At 38.6% G+C, this 26,474-nt stretch overlaps 1 protein-coding gene and 1 non-coding gene across 4 annotated transcripts; both read left to right on the plus strand.

Moving 5' to 3' along the window:
• Positions 1–9,763: 9,763 nt before the first annotated feature.
• LOC124378679 (centromere protein Q) lies at positions 9,764–26,397 on the plus strand. Of its 3 annotated transcripts, none has more exons than XM_046838436.1 (9): positions 9,764–9,824; positions 10,113–10,227; positions 11,883–11,931; positions 17,190–17,289; positions 17,378–17,446; positions 17,548–17,677; positions 20,644–20,763; positions 23,221–23,295; positions 25,967–26,397. In XM_046838436.1, exons 2-9 carry the CDS (start codon positions 10,147–10,149, stop codon positions 26,087–26,089), a joined length of 747 nt encoding a protein of 248 aa, XP_046694392.1. In that variant the 5' UTR covers positions 9,764–9,824; positions 10,113–10,146; the 3' UTR covers positions 26,090–26,397. The 3 variants fall into 3 exon arrangements, with proteins under 3 accessions (XP_046694392.1, XP_046694391.1, XP_046694393.1); XM_046838435.1 differs by lacking the exon at positions 9,764–9,824 and adding an exon at positions 9,841–9,941; XM_046838437.1 differs by lacking the exon at positions 9,764–9,824 and adding an exon at positions 9,841–9,941 and having other exon boundaries at positions 17,199–17,289.
• On the plus strand, positions 21,220–21,291 carry trnak-cuu. The gene has a single exon. It is a non-coding gene; the product is annotated as a tRNA-Lys (tRNA).
• Positions 26,398–26,474: the final 77 nt, after the last annotated feature.

Below are 26,474 nucleotides of genomic sequence, written 5' to 3' on the forward strand. Positions count from 1 at the left end.
TATAGTCTTTATAGTCCTCTTTTCGCAGTACTGTATATTTAGAGTATACAGTAGGTTTATTGGTTGGCACTATCTTGTGTTATGTGTATTGTCCCACACTGTCTTGTGTTACCTGTCTGTCTGTACTGTTTGTCTGTACTGTCTGTCTGTACTGTTTTTCGTCTGCACTGTTTGCACTAGGTTGCACTCGATGCACTTTATGTAGCTTTATGTTGTGTGTTGTAGCTCCATGTTGTTTGGTGTAGCACCAGGGTTCTGGAGGAACGTTTTCTCGTTTTTGTGTATAGTACAAATGACAATAAAAGCCTCTTGACTTGACTTGACTCCTATTGGTTTTTGGTTTGATAGTTATAATAGGAGAAGTCACACTGCAGGAGAGTGTCTGAAATCTTTTCTGATTTTCAAAACAGACGACCAAATTGTGGTCAAGATCACACAGTGTGAGCGTGGCATAAGATAAATGGACCACAAAGAGTTGCCAAATAAACTTTAATTAAAAGAGACCTAATTGTTGAAAGGTCCCAATTAGGAGAGCTATATAACATTATCAAATATCAAAGGCACTGAATGTACTATGAAACACTGTCGAAACCGTCAATGATAAGTGGAGAACATGTGGCAATCAGAACAAACCTTCAAAGTTGATCAGAGGGTGTCTTCTAAGAGGCAGCATTTCTGGCAGGTACTGGTCACTTCTTTCATGTGACTACAATCTCCTGTATTTTGTGTGGGCAGTGGGGCAGGGTGGCAAGATAGAAAACATTTCTTATGAAGAAGAATATTCAAGCCTGTCTGAATTATTCTAAAAGATTAATTGAAAATGTTTTATAGTCTGATAAAGCAAAGGTTGAACTTTCGGCCTAACTCTAAAAGGTGTGTTTGGCGGAAAACAAATACAGAGCATCATCCAAGGAACACTATACCAACAGTGAAGCATGGTGGGGGTAACATTATGCTTTGGGGCTGCTTTTCTTTTTCTGGGGCAGGGGCACTTGTCAAGAAAGATGAGAAAATGGATATCTTCAAATACTAAGATATATTTGCACGAAAAAGCTGAAAATGAAGAGGAATTTCACATTTCAACATAAAAATTATTCAAAGCACACATTCAAATCAAAAAAAGACATGGCTTTAGAAAAGGATAAAAAGGAAAGTCCTGGAATGGCCAGGCCAGAGCCCTGACCTCAAATCCATTGAAAACCCATGGAATGATCAAAAAAGACCTGAACACAGGAGATCCCCTCGCAACTCAAGCTGTTTTTGCAAAGAAGAGTCTGATAAAATGCCAAAGGCTAGATGTATGAAGTTAAGAAAGACTTACTCACAAAAACCTGATATAATAAAGGCAATAGGTGCTTCCACAAGGGCTATTAGTTGGGAGGAGTATTCAGAATTATGCAATCAATATGTGGTGTTTTTTTTGTATGTTCCCAATGAATAAATATTTATTTTTGTTTTCTCTGGATTATAGTTTGTTGGAATATTGCATTCAAGATGGAACAAGTTTGCTATTTATGTTGTTATTTCTGTCTTAATATTTTTAAGGGCTGTGTAGACTTTTTCTATCCATTACAATACAGTCGGTCAACCCACTGTTATTTTGAAACTAGACTACTACATCTCGCTCGTGCCAGGCCTGCCTCCGCATACCATTAAACCTCTGCAAGTATCCAAGAATGCAGCTGCGTGACTTGTTTTTAAAGCTCTTCAAGTTCTCCACACTGCCCCATACCTATGCTCTTTCCACTGGTGTCTTGTAGCTGCCGGCAACAGATATTTCTTGCAAAACCATCTCTTAGGCTACAAGGAAGAAACGCATGAAGTCTCTTCTATGCCCTGACACATAAAGTGAACAAATTTCTCAACAGCTAAGTCTGTTTTGTCTGACATCTAACAATGACTGTCTCTCTGCCAAATATTTAAATTAGAGCTAGCATGAGGAAGTATTCATTGATAGAACCTTTAAGGCACTATTGTTAATCACTTTGGATAAGGGTATCAGCCGAATTGTCTTCTTCTTTCGGCTGCTCCCATTAGGGGTCTTCCTCTTTTCCTCCTTCCAGGCGGCTCCATCCTCAGCATTCTCCTACTGATATAACCCTCATCAGCCAAATGGTGATAAATGTAAATGTTGCTCTTACTCTATCCGATCTGTGCATAAGTATTACATTGGATATTTAAAAAAACATAATAACTCCATTTAAATATATTTTTGTTTGTGTGCAAAACAATAGCCACTTCTGATTTGCCCCCATAGTTGTGCAGGAGATATAAGCTGTGCATTGAGCACTATCGTTAGTACTACTCAGTGTGAGCTTATGTAATTTGTTAACAATATGGCTGCCACTTATCACTCAATACTACTGAGGTAGAGCCATGTTTAGAGCCATGTCTAAACCACTGTAACTAATGAGGGCTTGCAAGTACTTTATTTAAAAAAATATATAAATGTGGAAATTCTGAGGTTGTGTGCACAGTTTGGGGAGTCGTCAAACATAAGGTGTGAGGCTAAGATTTGATAAGTGTTTTACAGGACGTTTTGTTCAAACCGGAATTTGGTATGTTGCCTCAATGTTGGGATTTTTGAAGATTGCAAGTATAGGATAATACTGAACAATGGAACATGAAACTTAAATACTGAAACTAATGCAAAGTAATTAGCTTGATTCTAGCAGAAAACTTGATTTTAAGACCAACCTTTACAATAATGATGTCAACCTATTTAAAATAGTGAAGCTCGATAATTTTCGAAAACATTTAAAAAACTACTTACTCATATAGCAGATAGAAGTATAATAGATGTATGTTCAATTTCCTGGATCTCCACATCTCCTAGGACCTGTTCTAGCACCAGAATTCTGGTTAGTAAGATGCAACAACATCTATATTGCACTAGAAATGTATCTGTTTCCCGAGATTCTAATGAGTTTTTTCCACCACACTTGAAAGTGTGTGAATGAAAAGCCCTTCAAATTGTGTTGAAAAACTGCCAAACGCATCATTGGCTATCTGCCATTGAGCATCCTGACCACAGTAGATATCTGATTAGAGTAGACAACATCAACAGTGACTCCTCACATCCCAGCCACAAACTGTTTAACCTTGTTCATTCCAGAAAGAGACATAGGGACATTCGCACCAGAACCAGCAAGCTCAAGGTCAGCTTTCATCCAACAACCATCAACCTACTGAACTCTACACTACACTGCTAGGACACTAATGTCTTATTAATGCTTTTCTGCCTGAAATCATCATGCTCTACTCTGTACATTTTGTATTATCTTTGTATAATATTAATGTATATAATTGTAAATTCATAGTATATCCTATCTTTTCTGTTTAGTGCATCTGGAAAATCATTAAAGGGCTTCACTTTTTCACATTTTGTTAAGTTACAGCCATCAGGCTCCTCAAAACACAGAACTGAACTGTACCAAACTTACACACACACTCATTTAACTGTGTGTTACTGAACTGTTACAACCTGAACTCAAACACACACATAATACTTATTTTAATTCATACACATCCATGTCTACAGTACCAGCGATATTATTTTATAATCATATTATACTGTGAACATGCTGTTTTGCACCTCTCGATTGCCGTTCTTGCTGTTTTTGCACTTTGCATACTTCTCTTTTGCACATTGTACTATATTACATATTATACAGTAGGTTTACTGGTCAGTGCCATTTTGTCTTTTTTGTATATATCCCACACTGTCCTGTATTGTCTAGTGCACTGGTGTCTTTTGTCTTGCATTGTTGCACTAGGTTGCATACGATGTACTTCATGTGGCTAGGACAACTTACGTTTAGAAGAATTTCTGCAGCGTTGAAGGTCCCAATAAGCACAGTGGCCTCTATTATCCGCAAATGGAAGAAGTTTGGAACCTCCAGGACTTTTCCTAGAGCAGGCCACCCGGCCAAAATGAGCAATTGGGGGGGAAGGGCCTTAATCAGGGAGGTGACCAAAAACCCGATGGTCACACTGAAAGAGCTCCAGCATTTCTCTGTGGGGAGAGGAGAACTTTCCAGTAGAACAACCATCTCTGCAACACTCCACCAATCGGGCCTGTATGGTAGAGGATGCTTGGTAACTTCCTTCTGCTCAAATCGGGTATGATGAAAGTATTTTTACTGGGACTACGTGCAGCTAGAAGTAAACTTTCCAATTACATAGCATCTCTGGATGGTCTTTTTGTCTGTGTGTATAGCAGTCAAAGACTGTGATGTGATTATTAACTTGTCTTTCCCTTGAGGCTCATTTCAATAAAATTACCAGGATAGCTTTTCTTCACCTTAGAGATATTGCTAAAATTAAATGTTACAGGATGCAGAAAAACTAGTCCATGCTTTTGTTACATCTAGATTAGACGACTGTAACGCTTTACTGTCTTGGTGTTCGAGGAAGTGCATAATTAAGCTTCAGTTAGTCCAGAATGCAGCAGCAAGAGTCCTCACTAGATCTAGAGAACTGGGACTTAGGTTCGGTTGAGTTAAACATGTTCCTGAGGTACCAGTGGCCAGTGCTTCTGCCCCTCTTCTCTTCTTGGATCTGCCCGCTTTGTACCGGCCTGCATCTGTATGGTGTTCTCTTTGATTGGAGGCCACTCTGTGCAGCTGGGAATGTTTCACATCAATGGCATGGTGATCCATGAAATTACAGAGTAACACAGGAGCTTTGAGGATGGATTTGGACTGTATTTTATATCAACAGTCTGCTACACGATTCAGGACTACAGTTTGCATTTGATCACCATCACTGCACTCCTCAACATTGTTTATCTGTAATAAATGGACGAATTTAATAGATGAAAATGGTTTCCCTGTCTGGTTCCTCTCAAGGTTTCTTCATTATGCCATTTCAAGGAGTTTTTCCTTGCCATAGTCCTTACCGTCTTGTTCTTGTTCACACACACACACACACATATATATATATATATATATATATATATATATATATATATATATATATATATATATATATATATACACTCTGGACAGTTTGCATACAGACAGAACAGAGCCACAGTCAACACTCCATTACACACTGCCCTGCCACTACACTGTCTGGAAAACAAAGACAGCTGTGTAGTTTATTGATTATAGCTCAGCATGCAAAACTAAACAACAAGCTGCACAATCTGGGTGTACCACCTATTCTCTGCAACTGGGAAGACTCCAGTCTGTTAGAAATAGTGATCACACATACAGGTCAATACAGGTCAATAATCATAATCATAGTATATGCATGTATGGCTGTGTGCTAAACCCCCCATGCTCTACACAATCTTAATCCATGACTGTGTGGCCTACAGCATCATGAAGACACAAGAGTCATTGGACTGATTATGGGAATTGATGAGTCAGCATACAGGAGGGTAGTGGCTGACCTAGTAAAGGGGTGCTATGACAACAATCTCTCTGTGAATGTCAGCAAAACAAATGAAAAAAGAGCCACAAAGGATTGAGGAACAGCCCACAAGCTTACACATAGATAAGATAGAGGTGGAAAGGGTGAGCAGCTTCCAATTTTCGGGTTCACATCATTGAGGATCTTACGTGGTCTCATAATACTACACAACTGGTCAGGAAATCATGTTAGAGTCCTTTTCAGGCTAAGAACATTTTCTTGTGCCAAGCCAAATCCACAGAAGCCTCTACAGGAGTGCTATTGAGAACATCCTCGCCAGCTCCATCACAGTCTGGAACAGCCTTACCAACACTGGAGCGCCTCTATCAAGCCATCAGGGAGAGTCATCTGGAGAGCATTCAACATAAACAAAAACAATTTTTACACCCAGCACAGCCTTTTTTTTATACTTGTACCATCAGGAAGGTTCTACAGGAGTTTTTAAGTGTTCAACTTTATGGCTGAAAACCCACAGGCCATCAGTCTTTCTGCATCAGACACCCATTAACTGCCTCATCCCTGATTACGGCAGACACAGATTCCCCTCTCATACCCCCATCCCTCCTTCACACACACATGCGACAATGCAAATATAAACATTGACTGCATACTGCCTCTGCATATTTTGCACACACATACACCCTCTTTAGAATTGGAATAACAACACGGCCCCAGTCTACCTCTGTAGGACTTTGTATGATGTTTACATTGTACACTCACACTTTATATATGCACAAGCCACTGTTTTTGCATTTGCGCTACAGGTACTTCCCAAGATTCGATGGTTCGACTTACGATTTTTTGATCTTTCAATGACGATAACGATATGAAATTTTTTGTTGGATGTACACATCTCTCCCCTTGTAATATGTCTTACTCTCACCAGTGGTCAACAGAGTTTCTTTGTCTTGGTGATAGAGTGTGTATTCTTTTTGTAGTTTTTGGTGTTTCAAGCCCAATTTTAGCTCTTGTCTCGCTCCTTTTTATCGGCATCGCTGGTAACTGAAACACATACACATATACATATATACTTGCCACATACAGTTGTGTTCAAAATTATTCAACCCCCACTGAAATTGATTGTTTTGGTCGGTTTGACATTGATTATGATCATTCAGTCATCCTGCTTACAATTAAATCAAAGCGGCACGTGTAGGTCAGACAAATATAACATAACATTTATAATGAAATAATCACAAATGTCTTTTCTGAGCTCACATCATTATCAGTTTTATTCAACCCCCAAGTGACATTCAATCTTAGTACTTAGTACAACATCCTTTTCCAGTTATAACAGCTTTTAAACGTGAAGCATAGCTTGACACAAGTGTCTTGCAGCGATCTACGGGTATCTTGGGATCATTGTCCTGTTGAAAGGTCCAACGTCTTCCAAGCCTCAGGTTTGTGACGGACTGCATCACATTGTCATCCAATATCTCCTGGTACTGAAGAGAATTCATGGTACCTTGCACACGCTGAAGCTTCCCAGTACCTGCAGAAGCAAAACAGCCCCAAAGCATGATTGACCCCCCGCCATGCTTCACAGTAGGCAAGGTGTTCTTTTCTTCATAGGCCTTGTTCTTCCTTCTCCAAACATAGCGTTGATCCATGGGCCCAAACAGTTCTAATTTTGTTTCATCAGTCCACAGAACACTATCCCAAAACTTCTGTGGTTTGTCCACATGACTTTTGGCATACTGCAGTCGACTCTTCTTATTCTTTGGGGACAGCAAGGGGGTGCGCCTGGGAGTTCTGGCATGGAGGCCTTCATTACGCAGGGTGCGCCGTATTGTCTGAGCAGAAACTTCAGTACCCACATCTGACAAATCTTTTCTCAGTTCCTCAGCAGTCACACGGGGACTTTTCTCCACTCTACGCTTCAGGTAGCGCACAGCAGTCGAAGACAGCATCTTCTTTCTGCCACGACCAGGTAGCGTTTCAACAGTGCCCTTTGCCTTGAATTTGCGAATGATGCTTCCTATGGTGTCTCTTGGTATGTTTAACATCTTTGCAATCTTCTTATAGCCATTGCCCTTCCTGTGAAGAGTAATCACCTGTTCTCTTGTCTTCCTGGACCATTCTCTTGACCTCACCATGTTTGTAACCACACCAGTAAATGTCTAGAAGGAGCTGAGTATCACAGTCATTTTAAAGCTGCCTAATTGGTGCTTATTAGGCTTTATTGCTGCTCCCTGATATCCACAGGTGTTTTCAATACCTGATTGAAAACACTTCATTGAACCTCTGTTCTTCAGAGTGGTAGTCTTTAAGGGGTTGAATAATTATGTCAATGAAGAATTCACAAAAGAAACATTTACTACTGTATTACAAAACTAATTGATGTCATTTTAGTTGCATATGGTTCTTTAAGAAGTCCTTGTAGGATTTCATTCTGAATACAATTACAAATGTACACTAAATTCCCTAAAACCATTTACAGCATTGGGGGTTGAATAATTTTGAACACAACTGTACATATATACTGTAAAGTTTATACATTACGGTGGTGTAAAGTTTTTATCTAAATAATGTACTATAATATGTTAAACTATTAACGCATTACAGTATACTAGCACATACTGATCACCATCCTTTAGGATTCTTGGGTAGGCTATAGGCGATGTCTCGACTTATGATAGGATCATCGAAACACATCTCTATCGTAATCCAGGGACTGAACTGAATCCTTAACTACAACTTTGTACATTTATATCTTAATACTTTTTTGTTTTTCTTATGTCCCTCGTTTATGCCAGGCGGCTCAGAGGATCCTCAAAGTAGGATTTTCATTGTTTTGTGTCACAGAATGTTTCCTGTACATGACAATAAAGTCTTGAATCTTTAAACTCAATAACTCCTGCAAATTTCAGCCTTAATATTTATTTGTTGTACATAAATTTACATATTTAACCACTAAATATGTTAAATACCAAATAACTACTATTACTACTTGCAATTCTGTAGGAACTGCATTCCATTGCTGTATAGATGTACTATGCAAATTACAATTAATCTATTTTATGTATCTTTTGAGAACCCGCCACTCTGGAACCCACAGATCGCCACAAACACATACACTATATGAAAAAACTACTGAGACGCATGACTTCCAGCCATATGTGGTTCCTCCCCAAACTACAAAGCTGGAGGCACACAGTTCTAAAGGATGTCTTTCGATGTGTTTTACATTTTCCCTTCGCCTAAACTAGTACAGTGCTTTTCACCTTTTAACCTCTTTATTACTACGTGTTTTTGTCAGGAAATATATATTTTTCATACACAGATAAGTCTGTATATTCCAGGAAGTGCATAAAGAGTAATTAGAATCAGCACATTAGAAGCATTAATGTGTGCAACATATGTTCCTTTTGAGGGGTGATTTATCAAGAGTCATAAATGTGTCAAAACAACAAATAGCTAAAAGTTGATGTTATGGCTGGGATGGAGGGTATTTGTGCCATATGTGAATTACATGCTACTATTTAGAAAATAATAAGTAATGTGGCGATTACATGTTTGGCTGAAGAGGGTATATCTTGATGTATGTTAACTGTTTTTTGGTACTTCCATGGAGCTGCTTGGCTCATTTAATCTGAATAAACTCTTAAAACCTTTTAACTTTTATTTATTTACTTGGTATTTTAACTTTGTTATTGGATTTGTTGCTATTGATAATAATTGGCTAGGAGACTTAATATTGCTCCTGCATGAAAATATGTTTTACATGGGTTGCAGTGGAAGATTTCCTACTATAGAGCTCTGGCCTCAACTCTTATGAACATCTCTGAGATGAACTGGAATGCTGACTGCACGCCAGGCCTCCTAACTTCCTCCTACATCAGCACCTGACTTAACTAACACCCTTGTGGCTGAATGAATCTCCAGAAGCACACTCTAAAATCTAGTGGAACATCTTCCCAAAAGGGTGAATGTTTTTATAAGAGCAAATGGGGACTAAATGTCGAACGGGATATTCAGAAATCACATACAGTCTTATGATCAGGTGTCTGCAAACCTTTGTCAATGTAGTGTATGTTGTAGAGAATGCTTTACTTATAACATTGTTTAAAATGTTTCATTTACCTAAAAAGCAAATATGTACATATTAGTGAATGAAATACAAGTGGGGACAGTCCAGTCATATAACATTGGTGAAAGTTGATTATAAATACAAATGGAAATACAATTATTACAGCAATAAATTAATTATGCATTTAATTAATCAGCTCTCTTCTTCCATCTTTATTCTGACACCAAGATTTATGACAGTACATTTTCAGAAATATTTATTTCTGATCATTATTGTTTATGCGGTTCCTCACGGTGACCTTCTCAACATGGTTCCCGGAAGTGTACGGATATTTACTGGGCATGCGCACAAAGTTTGAAGCGTAACCGCGAAACCGGTGAGTATGTAAACAGGAGCAGTTAGTGCAGAATTACATACTCGTTGCATTTCAGTGGTTATATTTTACCCGAAAATATGTATTGACCTTTAATTAAATATAATACAAAATGAAAGGGTATATTATTGCACGTTTTTTCCCGCGTTCTAACTTACATATAGCTAACATTTCACGCTAGCTACATAGTAAAGACAATGCATTTACTTCACGCCATACAGCCTCTGTTATTGCACGTCTTGTTATTTATTAATATTGCTGTTTATGTACTGTTATTTTCTTACTATTTAGTTTATAGCTTGTGTGTGGAAGTCTGTTGAGGAAGATGAAGCCAGCCCGGGGGTCATCCAGAGCATCTACGCGGGGTCCTAAAGCCGCAGGTCGACATGGTAAAACATTGCCACAAGTAAGACTTAATCATAATTAATCATTAATAACATTGTTATTAATATTATTATAGCTTTATTTTCCACTTTACATAATACAGAGATCAGGCATCATATTAAATAAACTACCTGAATAGTCCACCCTGTGCCCACAAAGCAGCTCATAGCATATGTCTATATGTCATTTAGGTTTTAAGGTAGGACCCCAGGGGATCAGACAGGACATCTTACAGGTGATCTGATTGAGATTTAGGGAGATCTTTGAGGCCAAGTCAACACCGTGAGCTTTCTCGTGTTCCTCAAACCGTTCCTGAACCGTTTTTACAGTGCAGCAGGGCGTATTTTATTAAAGAGGTTTTTGTTACAGCTTTATTCAAAAAATTTATTAAATTCATTATTATCCTCTACAAACAATACCCCATAATGACAATGTGAAAAAGAAATCTTTTTATTAAAACAAAAAAACCCCAAAAAATTTAGCTCCGGTGCATCCTGTTTCCACTGATCATCCTTGAGATGTTTCTACAACTTGATTGGAGTCCACCTGTGGTAAATTCAGTTGATTGCAGATGATTTGTAAAGGCACACACCTGTTTATATGAGGTCCCACAGTTAGCAGTGCATGTCAGAGCACAAACCGAGCAATGAAGTCCAAGGAATTGTTTGTAGACCTCTGAGACAGGATTGTATCGAGGCACAGATCTGGGGAAGAGGACAGCGTTGAAGGTCCCAGTGAGCACAGTGACATCCATCATCCGCATATGGAAGAAGTTTGGAACCACCAGTACTCTTCTTAGAGCGGCCGCCGGTCAAACTGAGCGATCAGGGAGGTGACCAAGAGCTCCAGTGTTTCTCTGAGGGGAGAGGAAAACCTTCCAGGAGATCAACCATCTCTGCAGCACTCCACCAATCACGCCTGTATGGTCAAGTAGCCAGAGGGAAGCCACTCCTAATTGGGCCTGGTTGGTGGAGTGCAGCAGAGGTGGTTGTTGAAAATAATTCATTGAATCCATTTTGCAATACGGCTGTAACATAACAAAATGTGGGAAAAGTGAAGCGATGTGAATACTTTCAGGATGCACTGTATTTGCATATCGCTTTTAACAGTGGACATTTCTCTAAAGCATGAGATGGTCTTCAGTGATGGGCACTTAAATACAGAACTGTTCATACAAACGCCAGTCCTGGGCCATTGTAGTAAACTGTTAATATTTAAATATAATCTAAATTTATCCCCGTAGCCCCTGGTCTCTTAATTATTTAATGGATCTTTAGGCTGTTCATGTGGAACCATCCTCTGCGGCACAGAGTGGTCTCCAATTAAATAGAACTCCATCCAAAGGTAGGGCATCTAGATAGATGAGGTGGATCTGAAAAGAAGAAAGGGATCAATGGTACCTCAGGAACATGTTTAACTTGACAGAGATAGAAAGAGAGAAGGAGAGTAGAGCAGTGACCGTGGGAGAAATAATGATTCGCTTATTGTTACATAATAGCTGTACAGTGTGATCAATGTTCTCAGCACAACAATATCCAAACCATTGTAATGAGTGTCCTTGTAATGAGAAAATCGACGTTTTTCACGTTTTTTGGTGGTTTTAATGCTCATCTGTGTATTTTATTATGCAAGCAAAGATGGATGATTTACATGTACTGCATGTTTTCTGTACTTTAGAAACGATTGCCTGATGATAGGAATGCACAGGATAAGCCAGGAGAGAAAGGTGAGTTTGGAGAACTTGGCGATGCTGGTCATGTTGCCTGTTATTTACAAAGAAAATACACTGTAAATGAATAGGCTCGGTCACATTTAGGTCTAACACAGTTCAGATAATTTACTGTAACTAGTGTTCTTTGTATTACTGTTCTATGCTGTAAGGACACAGCATTAGGACACAAGTTGAATTTAAAAACAAAAATGCAGCTGATGATGTGAATCAATGTGTTCTTTCATTTGAACACAGAACAGGAAATGAAACCTTAAAGAACTACAGGAGACCCGACTAAAACACATAATAACCAACCACAGGCATTTACATGGATTTAATCCTTTATGTGCTGCTAAAACATGGCTGTGGGAATTTGGGTTCTTTCAGCTACAGAAGCATTGGTTAGGTCTGGCACTGCTGCTGAGTGAGGAGATCTGTGGTACAGTCAGTCTCCATCCCAAAGCTTCATACCAAAAGAGTTTAAGGGGGTTTGAAGATATGTGCACTGTGCAGAGTTCTTTCAGCCTAAATTTGGCAAACCATGTCTTCAGTAAGCTTACAAAAAGTTTCAAGACTAGCTCTGTTTACAATAAAGTACTTGATTTGCAGTATCTCACAATCGTGAGTACACCCCTCACATTTCAGCAACCATTTTATTAGATCTTCTCAAGGGACAATACTATAGAAATGAAATGTATATTTTAGAATAGTCAGTGTGCAGCTTGTATATCAGTACAGATTTATTGTCCTCTAAAAATACCTCAACATACACCCATTACTATTAAAAAACTGGCAACAAAAGTGAGTACACCTTAAGTTATAACAGCTGTACGTCATGTAACTATGCAAAGTCACATGTCCTGTGCATCATGTTTATGTTTTTGTCTGCTTGACAAAACCAAATTTGTGTATCTTGTATTAGAGCAGTTAAAATGTGGTGCTTTGAGTACAATTCTCTCATACTGACCACTGGTTCTTCAACATAGAACCTCATGGTAAAGAGTCTCTGAGGATTTGAGAATTAGAATTGCTGCTCTCCACAAAGATGCCCAGGCTATCAGAAGATCAGTAACACCCTGAAACTGAGTTACAGTACAGTGGCCAGGGTTATACAGAGGTTTTTTAAGACGGGTTCCCCTTGGAACAGACCTCACAAGGGTCCATCAAAGAAGTTGAGTCCTTGTGCTGAGCCTCAGGTGCAGAAGCTGCTTTAAAAAACAGACTGCAGCAATGCTTTAGAGGTTGCAGAATTGGAAGGTTTGCTTGTCAGTGCTCAGACCGTACTCCGCACACTGAAACAAGTCAGTTTGCCTCTCCATTGTCCCAGAAGGAGCCTCTTCTGAAGCTGGTTCACAAGAAAACACACAAACAATTTGCTGAAGATGACCTGTCCAAGAGCATGAATTACTGTAACCATGTCCTGTGGTCTGATGAGACTAAGATAAACTTGTTTGGCTCTGGTGAGGAGAACCAAGAAAATTGTGTTTTGCCTACAGTCAAGCATGGTGGTGGTAGCATCATGGTCTGGGGCTGCATGAGTGCTGCTGGTACTGGGGAGCTGTGGTTAATTGAGGGGGAAACATGGATTTCAACATGTACTGTGACTTTCTGAAGTGCAACATAATGCCCTCAATTCAGAAACTGAACTGAATGGCAGTTTTCCAACATAACGACTCCAAACACACCACCAAGATGACAAGGAAGCTGAAGGTGATGGAGATGGCCAAGTATGTCTCTAGACCTGAACGTTATCCCGCATCTGTGGAGAAGCACCATGTGTCTTAACATCCAGCAGCTTCATGATGTCATTATGGAGGAGTGAAAGAGGATTCCAACAGCAACCTGTGCAGCTCTGGTAATTTCTATAACCAGGAGGATTAAGGCAGTGCTGGAATATTGGTGCTCACATAGCGCCAATTTTTCGGGGGTTGAGCTCGTTGAAGGTCTTCCCGATCTCTTGTCATGTTCCAGTGATGTTCTTTTGCTGTTGACACGCTCGTGACCCTCAAAACACCTTGAACGACTCATTGCAGCGTCACCGTATGACACACATATGTCATGTCAAATGTCTGTGGCAGATTTGCCCAGTTTCATGCAAGATTTCATGTTTGCTCTTAGTTCTGACCTGCTGTCTGTGATGAAATCGCAGACGTGGTAAAACACCTGTTTAGAAGACCATTACTCTCAACTTTTTGATACCACCTCACAGGTCATGCTTTAGCAGGTTTGATTTCTTAGTTCCAGTTAAAGGGAAATTATAATACTGTACACACGGATCTGTGCTTCCAAATGTGGTGTTGCAACGGTTTGGGAAAGAAGCACATACAAGTGATAATTCGGTGTGATTATTGGCTATATAATAAAATTTTACCAATTATTTAAACATTGAAAAAAGACATAAAGGGAAGTAAATTTGATATATAAACATACGCAGGCAGGTGGTGGTAAAAATAGCCTTGGGGGCATTTTGCAAAGGTGATAGGGACGTTTGTATGAGACATCCTGTTTCTCTGGAAATGTGATTCTGGTTAAAGTGAAATACATGCTAACGTTTTGAAAGCTTTCTCTATTTCTCTGCAAGCAGGATGTTGAAGACCGTATGAATTGTACAATTGAGCTAGTGTAATTAGATTAAAGAAAAAAGTGTGCTTTAATACCTGCCAACAGAATTTTAGGCTGGTTTTATCCTAAATTTGCAACCCAGTCAACCAATGATGATTTAATAATTGATGGAGACTTCAGAGCACTTTTGTACTTCGCTCTGGATAAATGCTGGATTAATCCTGAAATAAGGCCAAATGGTGCAGTTCTGCACACATATATACAGACGCTCCCCACTTCACGAACATTCACTTTACGTACTTTCGGGATTACGAACAATTCTGTCCTTAAAGTAAAATTAGTTTGGAGTCGAAAAAAATTCTAAACGGAGGAGAGCTGCCGTGAGCTAATCGCCGACCCGTAACCAGTCTACATGATGCGCACTGGACTCAGGCCAATGGATTTTTTAAGTGAATTTTATTTTTAATTTTTTAATTTTTCATCATTTTTTTTATTACTTATACAAAATATTGTATACGGTATTTTGATTAGTTTTAGTATATTTTGTTAATTTGTTTATTTTTTAGTATTTATAGCTCTTACATCATCAGGAGATATGCGTAGTCAATAACGAACAACTTACAAACAAATTCATGGTACAAACGTTCTTTTGGAAGGTAACTCTTTTTTTTAAGGTGGGGAGCGTCTCTGTGTGTGTGTGTGCATCAAAGCCAAACAAGTTTATCTTAGTCTCATCAGACCACAGGACATGGTTACAGTAATTCATGCTCTTGGACAGGTCGTCTTCAGAAAACTGTCTTGTTTCAGTGTGCGGAGTACAGTCTGAGAACTGACAAGCAGACCTTCCAATTCTGCAACCTCTAAAGCAATGCTGTTGTACTCATGTGTCTGTTTTTTAAAGCATCTTCTGGACCTGACGCACAGCATATACACTGGCGATCATAATTAGAGAACAATTGATAAACAATTGAACAATTCTGAAATAATGTCATCACTGCTCAACAGTTGAAGGAGTTTTTGTCCTGTCTATACCATGCTACCAGAACACCTTTTCCACAAGTTAACTAAGGCATTTAAAAAAAAAAAAACATTATTTTGCAGAAAACACACTGATCAAAATTAGAGAACAATGACTGTAGCATGGAAAAAGATTACAATAAAATTTTCTGAAGGTTACAACAGTCAGCAATTAGTAGGAAGTGTACAGGCCTCTGCTCTGAATGACTTCAGCACATCTGCAGCCACAGGACAGCACTAGTCTCTCACACTGCTCTGGTGTGATTATGGTCCACTCTTCTTCCAGTCTCCTCCACAGTTCGGTGACTGTAGTGGGTTTCTTGGCCATAACTTTGTCGCCAAGGATTTTCCAGAGGTTCTCTATTGGGTTGAGATCAGGACTCTGGGCAGGCCATGTCATTATTTCAATGTTTTCAGTTTCAAGGAACTGCTTTACCTGTTTTACTGTGTGACATGGAGCGTTGTCCTGCATGAACACTGACTGGGTGATGAATGCATGGAAGGAACCATATGTTGTTGAAGAAGGTTCTGATAAACATTTGCATTCACTCTGCCATGTAGCTGTATAAGAGGCCCAACTCCTGCTGCAGAAAACATGCCCCAAACCATGACACTTTCTTCTCCACTTTTCACTGACTTCTTTACACACTTTGGGTTCAGTCTTTCTCCAGTTTGTCGCCGAACATGATGTTTCCTATCGGACCTAAATAAATTAAACTGGCTTTCATCACTGAAGTGAACTTTGGACCAGTTCTCCTCTGTCCACACAACATGCTTAGTCTAGCCTTTTGATTCTTTCTGCTAATGAGAGGTTTGGTCACTGCAGAGTGGGCTTTCAGTCACACTGTATGACGAGAAAGATCCTTACCCTGTTCAGCTCTGAACTGGTGAACAATTCCAGCTGCAGTGTGGAAACGATTGTCCATTGAGATCCTCCGCAGTATCCTGTCCTCTCTTGTATTTGTCTTCCGTGGACGACCAGCCTTCTTGGCGGACTTGAATGAGTTTGTGATGTTGTAAAGATTCAATATTCTTGAAATCACAGATTTGGAACGACCAACTTGTCTTGCTATGGCTGATAGGGTCATCCCTTTGGCCTTCATCGGGACAACCTGCTGCCGGAGGATTTCAGTCACTTTGGAACGGCCCACCATCTTGCAGAGTCAGTGAAACTGGAAGTTAGGCTGCCATTTAAATAGGGGTTTACAGATAATCAAGGAAATTAGCACCAGGTACCAGATTAACACCAATAACTGGGAGGTATCTAAAAGTGTTCTCTAATTTTGATCAGTGTGTTTTCTGGAAAATAATGTTTTTTTTTTTTTTTTAAATGCCTTAGTTATTTTGTGAAAAAGGTGTTCTGGTAGCATGGTATAGACAGGACAAAAACTCCTTCAACTGTTGAGCACTGAAGATGACATTATTTCAGAATTGTTCAATTGTTTATAAATTGTTCTCTAATTTTGATCGTGTGTGTGTGTGTGTGTGTGTGTGTGTGTGTGTGTGTGTGTGTATGTATGTATGTATGTATGTATGTATGTATGTATATATATATATATATATATATATATATATATATATATATATATATATATATATATTACTATAAACTAAATATAACTATATAAATATATTATACTGCTTTCTGAATGTTCTGTTGCTCAGTTTGGTTTTGCTTTCTTCTTATAACCCAGCACCTGCAGAGCCTAGAAAGGTCAAAGGTAGGGAGAAATGGAAACCATTAACCAAGTCCTCCATCATGGTTCTCGACAACATGCTGAGTTTATCAATACTGTGAGTAACTTTATTACCTTTTATTAAATTAATTACCAGTTTAATTCTTTTTTTAGTATTTTTATTGTGTTTATTTCATTCTTAATAGGTCTGTTCTTCCATTGAAAGCAAAAGAAAAAGAAGAATTACAGAAGCACCTGAACATATTAAAAGACCAGTAAGATACACACAGGTCTTTGACTATTTTCTGTCTCTTACGTGTTTTGAAACTGTTACATTCATTGGGAAATTAAGCTGTCGGAATGTTTTTCGTTCCAGGTTCATGGCGAAATGTTCTCACCTCCCTGTGCCACCTCAGAAACGTGGAAACATGATGCACATGTCCCAGCAGATCCACAGAGAGAACCAGATGGTTAAGCACGGCAAAAAGAAAATCGAGGAATTAGAGGTAAGAGTGAGAAATCTGCGGAACATAGGTAAACTCAAGTTCCCTCATGAACATATTAGGTGGCACGCCGCATGTTTGTTTAGTCTCCGCCTCGCACTTTGAGCTCAGTGTCACTGTGGCTACTGAAGCAAATATAAACAATTTACAAAAGCATTGCATTCGTATTTCATCTTGCATTTTATCATTAGTAAAAAAAAAAAGGAAACTGTTAATGGTAAACGACGTTAATAAAAAAACGTAAATTTTGTTTTGCATTTCATCCAATTAACTGTACAAAAATTAACCATGACTTAAAAACCGAAGTATCTAGCGAACTGTGAATCTTGTGTCCCGTTACACCCCTAGTATTTATGGTCTAGAAATTGGTACTAGGAAGAATGAGACCTCTTGGTGTAAACTTGAATGGGCAATGTATTTAAGACTGAAAACATGTTTTCAGTCTTCAAAATAAACATTTGTACCAAATCATTGTTGCTGGTAGCTATTCAAAAACATTTTTTTAGTGTTTTTGTGGGAGAGCGTATGAGCACGGGGAATAAAGAACGCCACGACAGGTCAGGTGCAAAGGCTTTACAGCCACTTTTATTTATTTTGGTCTGTTGCCTAGTGCCTCACTTAGCACATTTCTGGCACACACACACACACATACACACACACACCTCCACGCTCTCCTTTTTAAATGCCCCCTCCGATGACTGGAAAAGAGAGAACATTCATTAGACCTCATTTGCTTCAGGTGAGGCAATCCCATGTCTATCTGCTCCCGGCCTCGCCCTCCATTCACAAACCGGCGCTCGGCAACGCACCCGCTGCCACAGCTATATTTTTATTTCGCTAGAAATCTTGAAAAATGTCTCCCAAGAAAATCAGTGATGTTGCTGGGGACAAAAGAAAGTAAATAGTATTACCATTGAAACCAAGGGGGAAATAGTCGAAAAGTACGAGCGTGGTGTGCGTACTCGTGACCTATGTCAGCAGTATGGGGTGTCTAGCTCTACCATAAGCACCATAGTGAAGAATAAAGAGAAGGTCAAGAGAAGGAGATTGTCCTACCAAAAACTTCCTTCCTCTCTCACCATCCACCACCATCTCACACTCGCAATCAACCACTACCACATGGATAAGTGTTAAATGATGTTTACAGTATGGTACTGTATTTTTATTAATTTATCTTTATTTTTATTACAGTATTTTATTATGCAATTATAAATAATGTATTTCTTTGTCAATACAATAATTTGCGGTGTATTTGTTTGTTAAAATAGGCTACAAATACTTTTTAAATGCAATCGAATGAGGTCTCGGAACGGATTAAATCGCTTTTACATTAATTCATAAGGGGAAAATTAGTTCGAACATACCAGCAAATGGACCTATGAGCAATTTTCATGAACGAATTATGCTCGTTCAACAGGGTTTTACTGTACCAGATTCCACCACACAGTACAGTTTTAGTCCAATACTTACCAGGAAGCCAAACACCAGACTTTGGGGAATCTTCTGTTTTTCAGGCGTTACTTCAATAATATTTTTGTATATTGGCTCAAATTGTGCCTAGGACAAATTTAGGGTTTTTTTTTTCCATTTGAGATACAAAGAGAATAGATTGGAGTGTAGGCGTTATCATGTTTAAATGTTTTTTACTTTATGCATTTGAAATGCTGCTTTATTATTCATATCTTGCATTATTATGCCGTCTGTAAAATGTATTGGATGTAATCAAATTGAAAGCCTTGAAAGCCTTGAAATTGAAACGCTCCTATCTAGAGGAATTACATTTATCTCATTCATACAACTGAGCAGTTATTTGGTCAAGGGCCTTACTCAGGGGCCCGGACACGGCAGCTTGGTGTGGCTGGAATTTGAACTTGCGATCTTCGGATCCAAAGCCCAATGCCGTAACCACTAAGCCACCACCTACCCATGTATCCTTTTTCCTAGTATAAGGATATTGTTTATACAGTGCAAATATACACTTTAATATATATCAAGTATAATCTGGTTAATGCAGCGAGGGACAAGATAATGATAAACAGTGTACAGTTTATCAGTGTATCAGCCAGCTTGGCTGTTTTTGCGGTCAAGCCACTTGGGGTAAAAAAGAAAAAAACTCGGTCAGCCAGGGTACAGCATGGCACATTACAAGACCTGCACTTACACGTTGCCTTCCAGTGATTCTTCGTCTACAGGCACATGTGATGCACAATGTCTCTTTCAGGCAGAAGTGTTGACTTTTAGTAGTGACTGTTGTATCTGCTTTTGTGGCTCTGTGCAAAGTTGTGGCCTTGTCAGAAATTTGTTCCAAGTTGCTGTTGTTAAGCCATCATCAACTTTCGGTGAATGGTGTAACTCGCCAAAGCTATAGTATGTTGAAAACAGAAAACGATTTATTTTTTGTTAGAAAGGAGAAGACCATCTTTAAAAAGCATTTATGAAGAGACATTTGTCATTACACAGAGACTGGTTTGTCATTGATAAATGAGTGTTATTGGTTAACCTTCACATTAAACATCAGAGTGGGGGAAATGCATAACCTCAATCATTTTCCAACACATCAATCTCTAGAGTTTACACAGAATAATAAAAGAAAAAATGAAACGCCCAGTGAGAACCAGCTACCTGCAGGAGGAAACGCCTTGTAGATAAGAGAGGTCAACTAGTCATTCTGATAGCTCAGATAACACCTGTGTACATCAACAGTGAGCTGAAAAGCATATCTCACAACATTTTAAAACTTAAAGTGGATGGGCTACAACAGTAAATCATTGGGTTCCACTGCTCTGAACAGGAATCTGAGGCTGCACTCACTCACTCACTCACTCACTGGTTCAGTGGTATGCTTCATAGAACACAATCCTGCTATTCACGTATGGAAATTGTGGTTCTTGACTTATTGTGCAATCTGTAATTGATTTAGTTGTGATGTGGTGCTCTGCTGAGTGCATGCTGTGGGGTTTTGTTTTCAGGAGAGCAGCCAGGCAGTGGTTAGTGCACTGGAGTTGTTACAGGTCAAGATGGACAGATTGGAGAGTGAGTGCAAGGTCATGAGGGACAAACTGAAGGAAGAAGAGTCAAATGCACAGCAGGTATGTACTTACATGCTGAGCTATAACAAACTGCATGCTTTAGAGCAGGGGTCACCACCTTTTCTAAAAATAGTTCACCATAGATGCAGCTCACTGGTAGGTGGTGCAAATTTTTTTTTTGTTGCTATTCTTTTTTAAATCTGTCACGGATAGACCAAGAGTCGGAAACCGGAGTATGGTTAAACACCTTGCCTTTATTTAGTCTGAAAATATACAAGGCAGAGGCTTGGGGAGAAGTACGAACCAGAGAGTGGGTAGAATCCATAATGCTGGTAGTCCAGGGATGATTGTCAATGTGAACCGTTAAAGGCAAACCTATCTTGAGCGCTTCCTCCGAAGCGGAGCATGGAAGTACGGGAAATACTAGTGGTAGGAAGTCCGGTAGATCCTATCATAGCAATGAGTAGATCCGACCGTGAGTTGAAATCGAGAGCTTATAAAAGGGAAAGGTAAGGTTCCCTGGTGGTCTAGTGGTTAGGCTGCGGCGCTCTTAACGCTGCGGCCCGGGTTCGATCCCCGGTCAGGGAACCAACCCCAGCCATTAGGGTTGCACAAGCCAGTGCACTCTTCCCTGACAAAATCACACTTGCATTGGTGTGAATTTAAAATGACAATATTTTGCAAATTCACATTAATCGGTACCCAAGAAGTAGCTCTCAGTTTCAAAAAGGTCGGTGACCCCTGCTTTAGAGTGTACTTATTCTGATTTGTACCTATATATCTCTAATACTCAGCTGAAGCTTAATATTTATGAAAATGTGAAGTCAAAATCCTGGAACATCCTGATTTGTATTAAGTATTAGTAGCAAAATAAAGAATGATGAAGTCCCTGTAATGTAGCCATAGAGCTGGCATTCTCATTTTTGGTGTGGGGAATGTACACTGATCAGGATTAACATTATAACCACCTGTCTAATATTGTGTTGGTCACCCATCAAGCATTAACAGCATTAACCTCTTCAGCAATTTGAGCTACACGAGCTCGTCTGTTGATTTGGACCACACGGACCAGCCTTCGCTCCTCATGTGCATTGGCCACCCATGACCCTGTCGCCGGTTCACCACTGTTCCTTCCTTGGAGCACTTTTGATAGATTCTGACCACTGCAGACCAGGAACATCCCACAAGAGCTGCAGTTTTGGAGATGCTCTGACCCAGTCATCTAGCTGTCACAATTTCAATGTCAAACTCGCTCAAATCCTTAGGCTCACCCATTTTTCCTGCTGCTAACATGTCAACTTTGATGAAAAAATGTTCACTTGCCGCCTGATAATATCCGAACCCACTAACAGGCGCCATGACGAAGAGATAATCAGTGTTATTCACTTCACTGGTCATAATGCTATAATGTCATAATATTATGATTGGTCGGTGTATATGTTTGCTAAAAGACCCATGCATTTAGCTTTGCCTGCTAAAAAGCCTCTAGCTTCTAAATAGTAAAAAAACATAATAAATAACAATAGTCGCTGGTTATGACATGATCTTGAACTTCCTGCACCAACTTTTATGATCTTCTTCTGGGTAAGTCAGTCAGAACTGTATCAGGACTGTAAAATCTGTTTTTGCTTTTAAACCGATAAGACTGCAAATATACTGACATCCCAAGCCTAAACTAAATATTTATCATATTCTTGTTGCTATGGTGAATAATTAGTGAATAATCTGCATCTGAATTACCTGTAGAAATCACCTGAAAATAGTTTGTCAAGGCATTAGGCTGGAAAGATTCAGCCTAATCGTATTGTACATGCTTTTGAGCTTCACAATGTGATCAACTGGTCTCCAGTGTCTGTGTGAAGAACTGACAAGCTTTGACTTGTCTACGAATATTCTGAATTACAACAGATCATGTAATGAAAAGCAGCCTTTTGTAAAGTGTGTGTAAAGTCTTTTAAAAAAAAGTTTAACCTTGAGGGAATATATTCAACTATAATGCAGTGTGTAGTTAAATGAATTTTTGACCCCATGAAGTCTTGATGCGGTTCTGTTGGTGACACGTACACAAGACTTAATTAAATAACAGATTTAACTCGGTTGGTGGTGCCATGACATGCCTTAATCACAATCCTCAGCTAAAGGAGATAATGGTCTGTAATGTGTACAGAGCATTCCAGACGTGTTAAAAGCTATCATTTGGCAGGTTTTTGAATATTGTTGTGCCTTTGATAAGGATGTGAATGTGTCCTCCGATGAAAAAAAGCCTAACATAAAATTTGCCTCAGATGTTCAACATCTGACATTCTGAGTTGTTGACTATAAAGGTTCCCCCGCATTATAGTCTAAAAGGCTTATTTGAACCATGATACAATTTTAGAAGTGACTCAGCTTCAGTTTATTTCTCATGTATTAACTTCCTGTCTCACTACCATTTATAACAATAAAGCACATATCCTGGTATGAACAACACAATCATTAATGGTTTAATCAGTTACTCATTGTTTTTTTTTTATATAGTTTTTTCAGCTGACTGAGCAAGCTGTACTGCACCTTCCTGTTTTATCACTTTGTGAAGATAAACCCACATTACAGGTACAAAGCAATAATTATTAGTGATTAAAGCATATTATGCATGAGTTTACTGTGCTTTCTTTTAATTGATGTGTTTCAATAAATGGATGTTTTGTTTTAAAAAATTCAAAAAAATGTTATTTTTGCTTGGGTGACAAAACAGCTGTCAGTGTAGAACTTCTTTTCACACTTCTTCAGAGATTGGTAAAACCACAACGTCTAAAGGGAATGACTTCTGAGAAGCAGGTTTTTCAAGTCATTAGTGCTGACCAATCATAAATGTGAAGGCTTCCTGTTTTCACATGAGACCCATAATGGCATAATCTAAAAGAACATGAAGCCTGGTATAACCAGAACATGTGCATTCCAACATACTGAGGACACAGAATAAACTGTTTCACTGTAGGATCTGATGTAACCTCTGAAATTAATTGAATTCTTTGTTTCTAAATGATCCATATCGTCTTTCCAACAGAAAATTTCCTGTTGATCAGTGGGTAGTGTTACAAATAATGATTCCATCAGATTGTAAGGGGATCTTCTGTGCCCAGTCTGCTTCAGATCATGCCCACAGATTTTTAGTTGGATTTAGGTCTGGGTTCTAATTAGGTCCTTTAAAAACATGATTTTGGTTTATTGTGGATGCTTTCTGAGAGAAAACTCTATCGTCTAACACCCTACACCTCAACCCAGACCTGTGAAGAATATGAAACCTCTCTCTACATGTGACAAGCCTATCAGTACTCGTGAGATTCTTCTGCAGCTCCTTTTATGCTGCTGTTGCTGTTTTGGTAGCCTCCCTGTTAGGCTTATGTACTTTGAAATCATAGAGGGAGGTTTGGTTCTCTCTGATAAATACATTTTCTTCATTTGTTGATGATCTTTTTGCATTTTATAGTTTTTGTCTAATGTTTTGAAGTTCTTTTATACCCCTCTCTTGTTCGATACCTTTCAACAGGTATAATACCAGAATCAGAAATAGCTTTATTACCAAGTATAATACCACGCATTCTTCGTAAGAATCAGCAGTCTAGTTTCACATCAGCAGTGAAGTGAAACCAGGAAGGCATGTAGAAAATTCTCCAGAAACAGCTAATCTTTATTAGGGGTAGTTCAATATAATTTATATTCAATTTATGGTTAAAGCCGACTGTACACTTTTGACCATGAAGATAAATGAGTGAAGGTAATGGTCACGATGTGGTGCCTGTCCTGGGTTGCAGGTGTGAGAAGAAGACAGTAGCACCTGATGGTTTAAAACACAGATGTCTGATATCGAACTGTATATTTCTGTGTACGCTGTTTTTAGTTCTACTGTCTATTTTTTTCTTTTCTTGCTTGTTCAGTGGTCTATAATTTACACTTCCAATATATTTACAATATACGTATTACACAGATAAAATAATAAGCTCCATGAGTTGCTATGAATTAGGCTACTGCTTCACAGCTAAATGTTTGCGGGGTCCGACCATGACATCCATATATGCGTTCTAAAGAGCCCAAAAACTAGATTTAGTTTATATTTGCTGTTTTAATGATATACAACGTGGGCTGATGTTGGGTGAGGAGGCCTGGGGTACCTTCAGGTCTTCATTATGTTTAAGTCTTTAATGTCAGTCATGTTTATTAGTATTTAACAGTTGTTTATGAGTATCACAACCTCTGGTTGTCGCAGCTTAGGAGTGCACTGTTCGATAAATGCTTTAAACTACATTTGTAATAAAATGTAATGCATTATGGGATCTTCCAGACGCTTCACAGGACTTCTACAGGACATGTGTTATGGGCTTCAGGGTAGAGTTTCATGCAGGCTGTTTATTGTAATTGAAGAAAGAAAGAAAAAAGCGCATGATGCTGCAGTGAGATTTTACTTGACACATTTCTCCAATGAATGTAGAAATATTTCATTGCTGTGTTCACGTCTGATTGGCCTAGGATGTTTTTATTTGTATAGCATTTCAACAGTGGAGATTGTCCCAAAGCAGCTTTACACACATAAGGTTATATTGTTAAAGGAAAAAGTTGAATGCCTATAAGTTTGTTAATTTTAAATAGAAAAGCACTTGTATATGCACAAAAAGTAATTGAGTGACCTGATTTATATCTTTATATCTCTGGTAATCTACACACTTTAAAACATCTAAAGCTTGTGAAGCGATCAAAGTGATCTTGTGTAGCTTCAAGAAATTTCCATTATAATGTAAAAGGATTTGTGTGAAATATAAATGTCACACAGATTTCAGTGTAACTCAGTGTTTCTGCTTATTGGTTTTATTAGGGATGAGGAGTGGATGGTGAAATCCTTTTGCACAACATTATGTGTATAATATAATGTATCTGCAGAAGTAAAAAAAAATAAAAATGTCAAAGTTGACAAATGCGGAAATATTATTGCTAACATAATCTCATCCTTCGAGTGGAAGCTCGCCAAGATTTACAAGTTCACCAGTCACAATTTCCTATTTCCTGTGTTGCACAGCAGAAACTAAGATGCAACTATTTGCAAATAAAGAACTTCTGCATAAGAGCCTGTGCGATATAGTGTTGTAATAATGAAATGACATTTAGACTTTAAAAGTCCTTACAATGCTTTCTTTAACACCAGCACCGCTGTGTGCTTGTGAACTTGCGGCTTTGTAAAGCAGCTTTAAAGAGTAACATGCTGTTGACTAATATCTGATTGGTTCATTAGGACAAGATCATGAATGCGGTGGCTGACCCCAAAGCTGTCATTAATGCTCTGCAGGAAAGAAACGTAACTGCGAATGCAAAAGCCTTTTTGGAGTTGGCCCATAAGCAGATAGAGCAACTGTGACTCTCAGTACAACTGTATCAGTGAATCACTATCATTTTCTTTATTTTAATGAGCAAAAATTCTTCTGTAAATGTATTTTTTTTTTTTGTTGGCTCAGTTATATACTACTATCATTGTTTTACAACAAAATTCATAACGCTTGTTTTTTTTTTTTTATCAATTACTATTAATGTCAAAGTCACGGTTATAACAGCTGCAAAGAATATAAGCAAAACAAAAGTATTTAAACGGCACTGAATTTACTATTTTCTATCCCAGTGTAATTGCTCAGCTTTGTATAAATAAAAAAGTTTATCTGCTTCTCCTGATTTGAAATGTATGTAAATAAAGTGACCTATTAATGCATCATTATTATACATTTACAAGCCATTTACTTATGAAAATT

The sequence above is a fragment of the Silurus meridionalis genome, chromosome 24 (genome assembly GCF_014805685.1).
Source record: "Silurus meridionalis isolate SWU-2019-XX chromosome 24, ASM1480568v1, whole genome shotgun sequence".
Classification (NCBI taxonomy): Eukaryota; Metazoa; Chordata; class Actinopteri; order Siluriformes; family Siluridae; genus Silurus; species Silurus meridionalis.